Source organism: Vicia villosa, unplaced genomic scaffold, assembly GCF_029867415.1.
Source record: "Vicia villosa cultivar HV-30 ecotype Madison, WI unplaced genomic scaffold, Vvil1.0 ctg.000189F_1_1, whole genome shotgun sequence".
Lineage (NCBI taxonomy): Eukaryota > Viridiplantae > Streptophyta > Magnoliopsida > Fabales > Fabaceae > Vicia > Vicia villosa.
Genome location: NW_026705059.1, coordinates 1,357,770 through 1,369,667, shown reverse-complemented (window position 1 = coordinate 1,369,667; position 11,898 = coordinate 1,357,770). Strand labels below are relative to the sequence as shown.

General features: G+C 35.3%; 1 protein-coding gene across 3 annotated transcripts; it reads right to left on the bottom strand.

The window, feature by feature from the left end:
• Window positions 1-5,390: 5,390 nt before the first annotated feature.
• LOC131625162 (F-box/FBD/LRR-repeat protein At1g78750-like) lies at window positions 5,391-9,191 on the bottom strand. 3 transcript variants are annotated; one of them, XR_009290764.1, is made up of 5 exons: window positions 9,044-9,191; window positions 7,065-8,290; window positions 6,824-6,979; window positions 6,358-6,645; window positions 5,728-5,748 (listed from the first exon to the last, which is right to left on the bottom strand). XR_009290764.1 is itself a non-coding variant. In XM_058896062.1 (4 exons), the coding sequence occupies exons 2-4, from the start codon at window positions 8,286-8,288 to the stop codon at window positions 5,485-5,487; spliced, it is 1,644 nt and encodes a 547-aa protein (XP_058752045.1). In that variant the 5' UTR covers window positions 8,289-8,290; window positions 9,044-9,191; the 3' UTR covers window positions 5,391-5,484. The 3 variants fall into 3 exon arrangements, 2 of the variants coding, with proteins under 2 accessions (XP_058752045.1, XP_058752046.1); XM_058896062.1 differs by lacking the exon at window positions 6,358-6,645 and having other exon boundaries at window positions 5,391-5,748; XM_058896063.1 differs by lacking the exons at window positions 6,358-6,645; window positions 9,044-9,191 and adding an exon at window positions 8,375-9,019 and having other exon boundaries at window positions 5,391-5,748.
• Between the last annotated feature and the right edge of the window lie 2,707 nt (window positions 9,192-11,898).

Genomic DNA, 11,898 nt, shown 5'->3' with positions numbered 1-11,898 from the left:
TAAAAGAGTTAGGATATCCTATGACCCTCTCAGAGTGTATCAACCCCTTGACGGTTTCCCTCAATCACCTTCCTCTTCAAAGACCTCCACCACCTCTTCTTCCTCATTCATCCTCTCGGAACCACCTTCTTCACCATCTGATATCTCCTCTCCTTCAACCCTTCCATCAGATATTTCTCCATCTCTCTCATACCCTTTTCCCACCAGAACACCTAATCCCTATAGTATTGTTCTTCCCGACTCAAGGTTCACTGTCAACCCTCCAACCCCTACCACTCAAACATATCTGGAGCTTTTACATGCTGATGTAAATGGCTGGTTGGAGATTCTAGGTGCTGCTCATCTTAATCATCTGGATGAATATGCTACACACAACCTTTGGAATACCTTTCGTCAGGATTTTCTGGATAAGGCTACAGACACTCAGAGAAGGATCATGTCTGAAGCACCCGGTGTTCGTGGTCTTCGGTTGGAAGTTGGTGAAAGCAGCTATCACCATCTCATCAGGAACAGAAGAGTTCTTGAAGAGAGGATACCTGCAGATGAGTTGGAAGAAGAAAATCTCTGCAGAGACATCGTGGTATGGAGACCATGGTTTCCTGTGCTGACTGGAGATTTTCAGTGGCTGTTCAACTGGTTCAGAATGAACCCTTCTGAAAAAGCACCTCACATGGTCTTTCCAGTAGTGGTTTATCGTGCTGAAGTTGCTGGTCCTACTCCTCCAACAAACCTAGCAGCTATTCTTCAAGCATTGGAAGATGGAACTTCTGAACTGCCTGAACCAGATTATGCTCAGGCTACTTCTGAGTCAGACTCAGATGAGGAAATGGAAGATGCACAAGCTGAAGATCTTCCAGAAGATCACCCTGCTGAGATTGATGTCCCTCTGGGCAGAAATACTGGTGCTTCTTCTTCAGATGAAACCTCAGCTCTGATGGAGACCTTGGAAACTCTTCATCAGAATCAAGCTATGCTGGCTTCTCGTTTGGACGCGCAAGAAGCAGCCAATGCTGAGTTTCGCTCCTTCATGACAAGGCAAGCTACAAGCACTGACGGGATTCATGATGTTCTGGCGCGGATTTTGCGTAGGCTAGGATCTTAGTCTTTTGGTCTTTGTAGTTTTCTTTCCTTGTTGCATCTGTTTTCCTGCATTCCTCTCCTGTAATCTTTTTTAATTATCTATGAAAAACTTTCTTTCTTTTACATTCCAGTGTCTCTATTTGTCTTATGCATCTGAATCTTTTGAAATATTTCTTTTTGATGTTATGACAAAAAGGGGGAGAAGATAAATGATAAATGATTTGATTAAATCTATCAGTTGCTGGGTAAAGGCTCCCACACATTCACTAACAAGAACTGCAAAGTTCTATATGGTTTAAGTGTTTTGCAGGTATAAAGAAGTGAAGAAAATCTTCAAAGCAAACACAAGAAGCAAAACCATGGAAACTGAAGCAAGCTGAGTGCTATCAAGCTTCAGAAATCAGAAGCAAGAAAGAAGAATGAATCAGAAGCACTGATAATAGAATTTGATCTATATTTGTCTATTTGTTCTGACAAAATTCTATTTGCTCTGATACATATAATGTTATGGCTCTGATACATTATTTGCTCTGATACATTATTTCAGCCTATATGGCTCTGATACATATAATGTGTTAGAACATACATTTTATGCTCTAACTCGTTCATGCTGACTTCTGTCGTTTAGTTTTTGTTCTGTAACATTTCAGGATGTAGAGATGCTCAGATGATGCTCTGGTACATTCAACAATGTTCTGATACAAATCTAGCATGAAGTGATGTTGGTAGAAATTCAAAGCTCTGAAGCTATCCGAGGGAAGCAGAAATCAGAAGCTGCGAATGTTCTAAAAGATCCAGAAAACTCAAGTTCTGAAGCTGTCCTAGATGGAAGCAGAAATCAGAAGCTGTGAATGTTCAGAAGATCAAAGAAATTCAAGTTCTGAAGCTGTCCTAGATGGAAGCAGAAATCAGAAGCTGTGAATGTTCAGAAGATCAAAGAAATTCTAGTTCTGAAGCTGTCCTGAATGGAAGCAGAAATCAGAAGCTGTGAGTGTTCTAAGGATCTAAGGAAATTCTAGTTCTGAAGCTGTCCTATGGAAGCAGAAGTCAGAAGCTATGAATTCTCTAAAGATAAGAAGCTTATATGATCGTCTCTACCGAAATAATCAGGGAAGTCTTTTATTAAAGTTCTTCGAGTATTTATTTCAGGGGGAGATTATTTATCTCAGGGGGAGATTGTTAATCTCAGGGGGAGACATATTCATATGCTTATGCTATAGCTGTGTAATTTGTCTTTTGCCTACTATTCTTTCTGATCGCAAATTCATATCATTTATATATGTTTTTGTCATCATCAAAAAGGGGGAGATTGTTAGAACAAGATTTGTTCTGATCAATAATCTTAGTTTTGATGATAACAATAATATGAATTTTGCTTAAGATAATATGGTACTCTAATCCAATGCAATTTCCCTTTCAGGAAATATATATAAAGAGTACGCATAATTCAGCGCTCAGAAGCTTTGTCTCAAAGGGTTCAGCATGCAACATCAGAACATGGTCTGGCAAGACATCAGAAGATGGTCGAAGCAGAATCAAAACATGGGTCTATGGAAGCATTAGAAGAACATGAGATCAGAAGCACTGAAGCTCAGAAGATGGTATCACGCTCAGAAGCACTTCAAGGTCAGAAGATCAGAAGATGCTATGCACCAAGCTGTTTGACTCTGATGATATTCAAACGTTGTATTCACAAACATCAGATCAGAAGAAAGTACAAGTGGCAAGCTACGCTGACTGACAAAAGGAACGTTAAAAGCTACTAAAGGCTACGTCAGTAGACACAGCGTGAACAAGGCTCGAGGTAGTTGACAAAAGCGTATAACATTTAATGCGATGCTGTATGGAACACGCAAAGCATTAAATGCATCCAACGGTCATCTTCTCCAAACGCCTATAAATATGAAGTTCTGATGAGAAGCAAGGTTAACGATCCTGAAAAAAGACAATTCAAATTAACTTGCTGAAACGCTGTTCAAATCTAAACTCAGAATCTTCATCTTCATCAAAGCTCACTACATTGCTGTTGTAATATTTTAGTGAGATTAAGCTTAAACGTTAAGAGAAATATCACAGTTGTGATTATCGCTTTTAAGAAGCATTTGTAAACTCTTTGAATTGATTACATTAAGTTGTAAGGAACTAGAGTGATCGTGTTGATCAGAATACTCTAGGAAAGTCTTAGGAGTGAACTAAGCAGATTGTAACTAGAGTGATCGTGTTGATCAGTAGACTCTAGAAAAAGTCTTAGAGGGTATCTAAGCAGTTGTTCCTGGAGTGATCAGTGTGTGATCAGAAGACTCTGGAAGACTTAGTTGCGGACTAAGTGGAAAACCATTGTAATCCGTGCGATTAGTGGATTAAATCCTCAGTTGAGGTAAATCATCTCTGCGGGGGTGGACTGGAGTAGTTTAGTTAACAACGAACCAGGATAAAAATAACTGTGCATTTATTTTTATCTGTCTAAGTTTTTAAAGCTACACTTATTCAAACCCCCCCTTTCTAAGTGTTTTTCTATCCTTCAATAAGTAATTACCAGATTCGTCTTATCACTTGCTTTGTAAAGTAAAAGTGTTGGAAAGTCATTCACCTGAAATATTAAAGAGTTAAACTCACTTTCAGTTAACATAAACCTCAATCATATTAGCGATCAATATTATTCAATGTTTTGTTTATCATTAAATAAAATAAAACTGAGTCGGCGGAACTATAAATGACACTTACTTGCAGTTTTGGATGTTCAATAATATTCGATCCTTTGTAATGCTTTGTCAGCTTCTCTACTTGCTTGCTAGTGTTCACACAGTTGAAACACCAAAGTGTGAATACCTATTTTACAGTAATGGCTTACGAGTTAAAATTAACCGATGCATAAGGAAATAAGCAATTTTTGATGGCAAACCCTAAAATCGAAAAACAAAACATAAAGGATTAGGAACACAAACTCTGAAATCAATAGATGAAAGGAAAAGAGAAATACTCGTGTTGGATCTGAAAGTGGTGGTTGTCGTTTGGTCCCGCGCGGCAGAGTGACGGGTGCTTCGCGTTTTGAGCACGCCTAAATCAGTAAATCAAAGGAGATACCTTTTATTTTTGAATGGCAGGAGATGGAGACCAGAAAGAATTTTTCGATAATTCTGATTTGAAGAATGTTTGGTTCTCTAAATAGAGCACGGGAAGATGAGTAAGAAAATGACGTTGTCTTCTCCATTGGAGGTGGTGGCGGTTGTAGATAGGGTGGAGAAAGGAGACGGCGGCGGCTAGGGTTTTGGAGGAAAGGGAGAACACGGGAAAGAGAAAGGTCAGGGAGAGAAAGGTTAGTAAAGAGAGACCGGTTAATTGAATTTGAATTGTTGGAAGTGTGGGAAAGTTACTGTCCAAAGAGAAGACAAAAGAAATGTTGTGTAGGTTCAACGTAATATCCAATGCTTAATGACAGGTGACAAGATGTTATATGTTGTAAAGGTTGGAATAAATTGTTGTTTATGATAAGACAAAAGTATCCTTTTTGATGTGTAATTTTAAAAGTAGGGAAGGACAATATAGAGAGAATGATAGTCTTTTCTAATAATGGTTAGATAGTTGATAGTTGACTAATGTAGCCAACTTAACCTCCACTTTCTCACATTCTTTCTTATCGTACTAAATCACATCATTAATAAATATAGCAAATAAATTTATTAATAATTAAAACTCATTTTTTGTCACAATTGAATCTAGCAAATTATTATTATTAATAATATTATTATTATTATTATTAATATTATTATTATTAAAGAAGAAAAACGGGTGTGATTTGAGAAGGAAAAGTTCGTCAATGGTGAAATAAGGAAAAACAAGTGTGATTTAAGAATCCTTGCATTGAGTTGAATTTTTAAGTTAACAACAAACGGGTGTCATCTTTGAAGCTTTGCATGCTGTGGTGTGCTTGTATTTGGAGCATTTGGAAGACTAGGAATAATAAATATCTTGAAATGAAGAAATTCAAATTGCTCGCGTGAACGAGGAAACTAAGGTTTACTCTTGGAAATGGCTCAAGATAAAATCAAAGTTGATTAATGATGAGTTTTCTCTGTGGTGTTTGAATCCTAAGGCCTGCTTGGGACATGGGATAGGATGATGGTCAAAGGCGTTATCACAGTTTCTCATCAGCCAATGTCGGAGTTCTTTGTATCTCAAGTATCAGTCTGGTGTCTGTTGATTAGATTATTGTTGTTTGATTTTTCTGTTGTTGATTCCAGTTTTCAGGTTTGGATTCAGTTAGCCCGATAAGCTGAGAAGTCACTTAAACTTTAAGGAAACAAAATAAATAATTAATCAACAATACTACAGAATGATAAGTAGTCTGTAAGTAGCCCGATAAGCCGAGAAGTCACTTAAACTTTAAGGAAACAAAATAAATAACTAATCAACAATACTACAGAATGATAAGTAGTCATTGTTCATTACTTCATCTTTAAGCCTCTCACACATAAAACTAATGCCGCTACTAACACATTTGTCATCGTCGGAGCCAGAACCAGTATTCCAAATTCCAGCACCAACATAGAATCTATCACCAGACTCGAAAGTGATTTTCTTAAGACAACTCATATTTTCCCAAAGGTGTCTGTGTCGAGCAAACAGTCTTTGATATGTGTCGTTGGCGCCCGATTGTGTATCCCCAATCTGAAAGAAAAAAAATGAAAGTAGTGAGAATTCATATATTACATTTTTTATAAGCAAACATTTATGGATAATAAGTGAGATGGGCAACGCAGCTCATAAACCAGCATGTAATTGATGTCACAAAGCAGAGCAGAAAGATGTCACAAAACTAAATTAATACACATGACGGACAAATATCATGCGGCACGCGTCAAATACCAGAAATTCCTAAGCATGAATCGCATTACCACCATCTGAGAAAGTACTCAAAACACCAACAAAGTTTCTCCATTGCAACAAAACAAATCACCATACGAAGAACTACGAAGGCCACGTTCAACCTTTTATAAACTTGTGAGCAACAATTGGGTTATTAAATGGGCAACTAAAGAACAAATGACAAACATTCTCGCCATATCCAAAACAATAATTAAAGCACCAGTCACGGGGATGTTTAAATAAAATGTCATGAGTTACCCAAGAGCACTTGGGTGAGATGGCAAGGGTCTCTTCCAGCTTTACCGCCTATATGGTCCTACCCGGCTCGAGGGATTAGTCTCTGCAGTTGCGCGCAGAGGATACCCCGGTTTATACCAAAAAAAAAAAAAATGTCATGAGTTGCTAAACAACCTTGTAACAACTTCCAAGCAAATATTGCCGCTTTATACGTCACTTTGCACTTCCACAGTTTGTGACAAGCTGTGACAAAATATACATTTGGCACACCTTCAGACACCACAGGTTCATTAATAAACCATTTATAGCATTGTTTCACAGAAATTCCATTAACAGGATCAAGCAACCAACATCCCCTCCAATTCCATTACATCTACAGCTTCTCCATCAAACAAATCATGCTTCCAACCCCATGCTCGTACCTCCTCCCCATGCTCCCAACAGCAACATCTTTGTTAGAAACTAAAGAAAACAGCCCCAGAAAGGAATCTATTTAACATCTAATAACGAACTTATGTAATCTTTATTCTGTAATGTTTTAATAAATAGATGTACGTAGCTACCACAAGCTAATCGAAATTAGGACTTTAAAAAAATTTCATCCAAGAAATATATAAAAAGTCGAGAATGAATAACTCACATTAATACAAAGTTCCTGGAGAAGGGGCGAAGCCATAACAATATCTAAAATACGGAAGAAAGGATAGTTAGGGTCTGATGAATCTCCTCCACCAATAAACAAGTTCAACTTTCTAAGATGTTGAAATGGACCCAAGCTGCTTGGAAGTATGGCTATCTGTCACACCAAAAGAAATAGCAATTAATTAACCTCCATAAATGAAAAGTATATATATAACTTTATGGCGAAAAATTCAACTCACATTTGAATGACTCAAGTTGATAGAAAGATTGTGAAGCTGATGTAAAGTTGCAATGATGTCAAAGGCATGTGGGATTTGTTCATTCTTTGTTGTGTTCCAAAAGAGATTCAATAATTGAGGAGCCTTAATAGAACGTATCGTCAACTGACCTCTATAATCAAAGGACGATAGATTCAATGCATCAATGTCCAAGTCCCAGGGAACGCAATCAAAGTCAATTATGTTCAAGCGATGCAACGTTGGACTGATAATACTAATTGAAGACTCAAATGTACATCCCCAGAAGGTTAGTTCCTCGAGTTGGAGACAATTAGAAAACAAAGCAGGCAAGCTATCCTTTGGTACAAGGACTTCAACCAAGACAAGTTGTTTCAATTTATCCATCCCACAAAACACATAAGGTGGAATTGTTTTACAATTGCAGTTAAACTTTGATAACTTAGGAGCCTTGATATTATTCAATTTAAAGCTAGCAAGTCTACTGCTGAATTCAAAGGATGAAAGGTTTAACGCATATATATCTAACCACAACTTCCAATGAATAGTGCGCCAAAGTTTTATATGATCCACTATCTTCAAATGACAGAGGGAGGGACTAGTTATATCTACGTCAAAATCATATAGACAGTTTTTAAGTGTGAGGTCTTGAAGATTAACGCAGTTAGATAATATACCTGAGAGCATATGTTGTTTTAGATTAAGTAGATGCAACACAAGAGTTGTCAAGCTTTTTAGTTGAGTGAAGTCTATAGAAGGTGATAGACGACAGTTTTGTAGATGCAGATAGTTCAATGAATGATTAGTGTGAGTGAAGGAAAACTTGTATGTGTCTTTTCCCGTAATGAAATGAATATCTGGGGAGTTATGTTTTGAGCAAAGGAGTTCAATCCGTTGGGCGCCTTTGGAAATAACTTGGGAAATAAAATTGTCAACTATGTCACTAAAAATATCATCTTCTAATGGATAATTGAGTTTTACGGAACGAATGGTGGCACCTGGATAATGTAAGATGAATTGATCGAGTCTCACGAGAAAGTCACCATAGGTTTTGTGTAGAGTATCCTGATTAAACATGTTATGTATATCAATGTTGAGGTCTGTCCTTGATCCCCATTCATGAATCCACTTTTTCGATAATACGCTTGTTCTCAACAAATCCACCACAGGTAACTTTGAAAATATGTAAGACAGGACACAATCAGGCAAATCAGGCAATTCATCCATGGCTGCAGTAACAAAACATAAATAATAAATATAAGGGCAATATACTTATGAATCAATACAAGACACATACATAGATACAAACATACCTTCTATTCGTGATTTTTCCGAGCAGTCTAACCTAATTTTTTTAGAGAAAGAGGGGCGATGATGGTGGTTTAAAAAACTTAAATCAGTTCACTTCAAACTCAATTCTACAAAATCACTTCTCAAATGATTATGCCGCCAGAATTGATTCTACTTGAAGTTAGAATTTAATTCCGCCGCCAGAATTGATTCTACTTGAAGTTGGAATTTGTAGCTTTTGAGTTTAAACGTGATTCTTACGTTAAAATTTATTGTTCACCTCAATTTCACATAAAGTTATCCAAACATAAATCACTTTACATTCACCTCACTTCTAACCAAAATCAATTCACTCAAAATCAATTTTTTGCACAGCAGAATCAAAAGTCAAAAACAGAAAATTGATTACATTTATACAGCGAAGTAGCAAAAAAATCAATCTGCAAGTTCACTACCACACTCATCAAATCAACCAAGATAAGAATTCTAAGCACAGGAACACAAATCTGAACATTTAAAAAAAAACAGATTTTTCTAAAGCCTCTAAATTCACAGTGGATATAGAAAAATTGATTATAAATAAATAAAAAAAACACAAATTTATCAAAATTGAGGTTTGAAAGTTCAAAAGAGTAGAATATGAAGATCAAGTTGAAGGAAAAGGAAGGAAGAGGATCGAAGTAAGAACTCACCGGAGTGGTGGGGCCACAACCGTGATGAGCAGAGCACCGAACGTCCGGTCGGTGTTCACCTCTCTCTCTTTCTCTCTCTAAAATTCTTCTCACTTTCTCTCTCTATCTGTTTGCGTGTTGTTGTCTTTGATTAGGGGCGTTCGGGGCCGGTTTGGTTCGGTTTTGAGAGAATCCGATACCCAAATCGATTAAAATTAAATGGATTGGTTTGGATTGGATTTACAAATTTTTGCGATAAAGCCCAAACCAAATCGATCCGAGAAACAACGGATTGGTTTGGATTGGATTGATCCGGTAAATAAAAAAATAAAAAAAATATTTTTAAAAAATAAATTATTTATAAAAATTAATTTTTCATAATATTATAAAAAATATAGTATTAATAGTGTTCAAATTTAAATATTATACTAGAAATTTTTATCTAATAGATTCAAAAATATCTAATAAGAAAAATATCTAAGATTAAGACTTTTGAATTTATAACTAATCACTTGAATTAATATGATAATGAATGTGTTTCATGACTTTACTATCAATTTTCTAATAACAAATTAAAATAGCATAATTTATCCACACACAACATTTTATTTTTTTCTTATTGAAGTTGAATGCTTGGTAGTAATTTTCATGATAATTAATTATGGTTGGTTTGGGTTGGACTTGCGGGTAGAAAATTGAAAATCCGATGCCCGAACCGATTGTCATTGGATTTCATTGGTTTGATTCGGTTGTTTCCCGAACTAAAAAAATGTCCAATCCAAACACTATGGTTTGATTCGGATTCTGGTTTGGTTCGGATTTACCCGAACCAATGAACACCCCTATCTTTGATCTTGGATCCCATTGTTTTTTACAATCACTTCAATTATTTTTTCTTATTTTATTAGTTTTTTTTTCTTTCATTTTTTTAATAAAAATATAGTATTTGATTTTTTTTACAAGTATTGATAAAGAGATAGAAATAAAACAAATTACATAAATTACAATAAGTGTGCATGTACTATGTAGCATCTTTACTCATTCAATTCTTTAAAATCTTCTTATCAGGAATAAAATTAACGTCTATATTTAGGGGTGTTCATGAGTGTGGGTCGATCCACCAATCCGCGAATCTAAATCAAACCAACCTATAAATTACCCGAATTCATTCATTTATGGGTATACCCAACCCAACCCGCAACAACCCATATAATTTTGATTCGGGTATTGGGTTTGAGCTTTACAACCCGCAGACCCATTGGCCCAACCCATTGATGTTACATTAGTAATTTCTTTCTTTTTTATTTATTATTTTAAATAGAAATATAAATTATTATCTCAGTTTAACCATAATTTTTCCAAAAAAGCTTTATTCTCCACCAATAATACTGCTAAATCAATAAATTTACGTAATTCTAAGACTAAAGGTTGTTTCTTATTTTCTTTTGTATCATTTCCAACTTACGTATTTTATAAAAATAATGTGACTTGTAGAATTTTATACTATTCTGTAGTGTTATGTCATGTCTATGAATATTATTAGATATTATATGATGTGCTTCATCCATTTTGTGTGTTAGAAATGAGTATAAATGTATTGAATTGTGTTACAATATTTTTAAATTGAAAAAAATTATTATTTTTTAAATTTGAAACACAATCCACGAACTCAACCCAACCCAACCCATAAATGAATGGTTCGGTTCGGGTTGGTTTTGATAATGAAATTGTGAGTTGGACGACGAACCCAACCCATTGAAATTTGAATGGGTTGGATAACGGGTTAGGCCAAACCCAGTCCAACCCAACCCACGTACACCCCTATCTATATTAATTGAACTACTTTGATTGTTTTTTGTTTGTTTTATTTTGATTTTTTTTTTGAATTTGCAACTCTTTGAAAATTATGAATCTAATTTTTTTTTTATACTTCCTCTTGATCTTCTTTCTCATGGTAATCATTTTTTTCAACATATTCACGTAAATCTAGTAAAAAAAATTTGAGAAAAAACATTAACATTTTATTCACCAAAAACAAGTTAAGTACACTCCGATCGCAAGGATCCAGAATCAAATGAAGCCACGCGAGGTATACTGGTTAACATAAATATTTAATTTGCTATTCATACTACACCTAACTTTAATGTTATAAATAATATTCTCAGCAATCTTGCTATCAAAATCTTTTTGGGTAAAAATCTTGTCACTCCTACCCTTCCAAATCTAATAAATAGCTTCAGCCACAACTATCTTGAGCAACTTTCTCTTTAAACCTTTCTTTTTTTACTTTCTTTGATAAGTTATTTCATCTCAATGATCTAACTAGAAAGAATTCTGTCAATTTTTAGCCAAGTTAGGATTTTCTGCCAAATGCTCTTAGTTTGCCTACATTCAAAGAAAAGATGATCAATGGTTTCCATATGATCACAAAAACAACATTTGTAGTGAACATTCATCCCAATTTTACTCAATTTGTCTTTCGTGGGTAGCCTTTTCCATAACCTCATCCACAACGTATATTTCACTCTAGGTCTCGCAAAGTTATTTACCAAAATTTTATCCCAGCATACTTGAATACAATCACCACGCAGAGCTTTGTACATCAAGTTAGTTTTATACTTACCTTTGGTGGTGGCTTCAACTCAATATCTCGCCGTACAAACATAATCCCTACACTCGATGATTTTCTTCAAAATCCACGAGAACGAGTTAGGAATTTGCCAATGTAAAACATTCCTCTCTTTAAAAAAAAATTATATATTTAATTAATCCCCTATTATCATCAAATTTTTTTGTATAGCCTCGTCCACAAGCGAGACTTTGTCCATAATGATTGAATAATTTCTTTGTAGTTCCTCTATTATTGTTGTATGAAC

Excerpts from the sequence above, each read along its gene's own strand:
- LOC131625162 (XM_058896062.1), bottom strand. The coding sequence starts at position 8,288 with ATGGATGAATTGCCTGATTTGCCTGATTGTGTCCTGTCTTACATATTT. Across the intron at positions 6,980-7,064 it reads TCAACTTGAGTCATTCAAAT|ATAGCCATACTTCCAAGCAG; the intron begins GTGAGTTGAATT and ends TTGGTGTGACAG. Across the intron at positions 5,749-6,823 it reads TCCAGGAACTTTGTATTAAT|ATTGGGGATACACAATCGGG; the intron begins GTGAGTTATTCA and ends TTTTTCTTTCAG.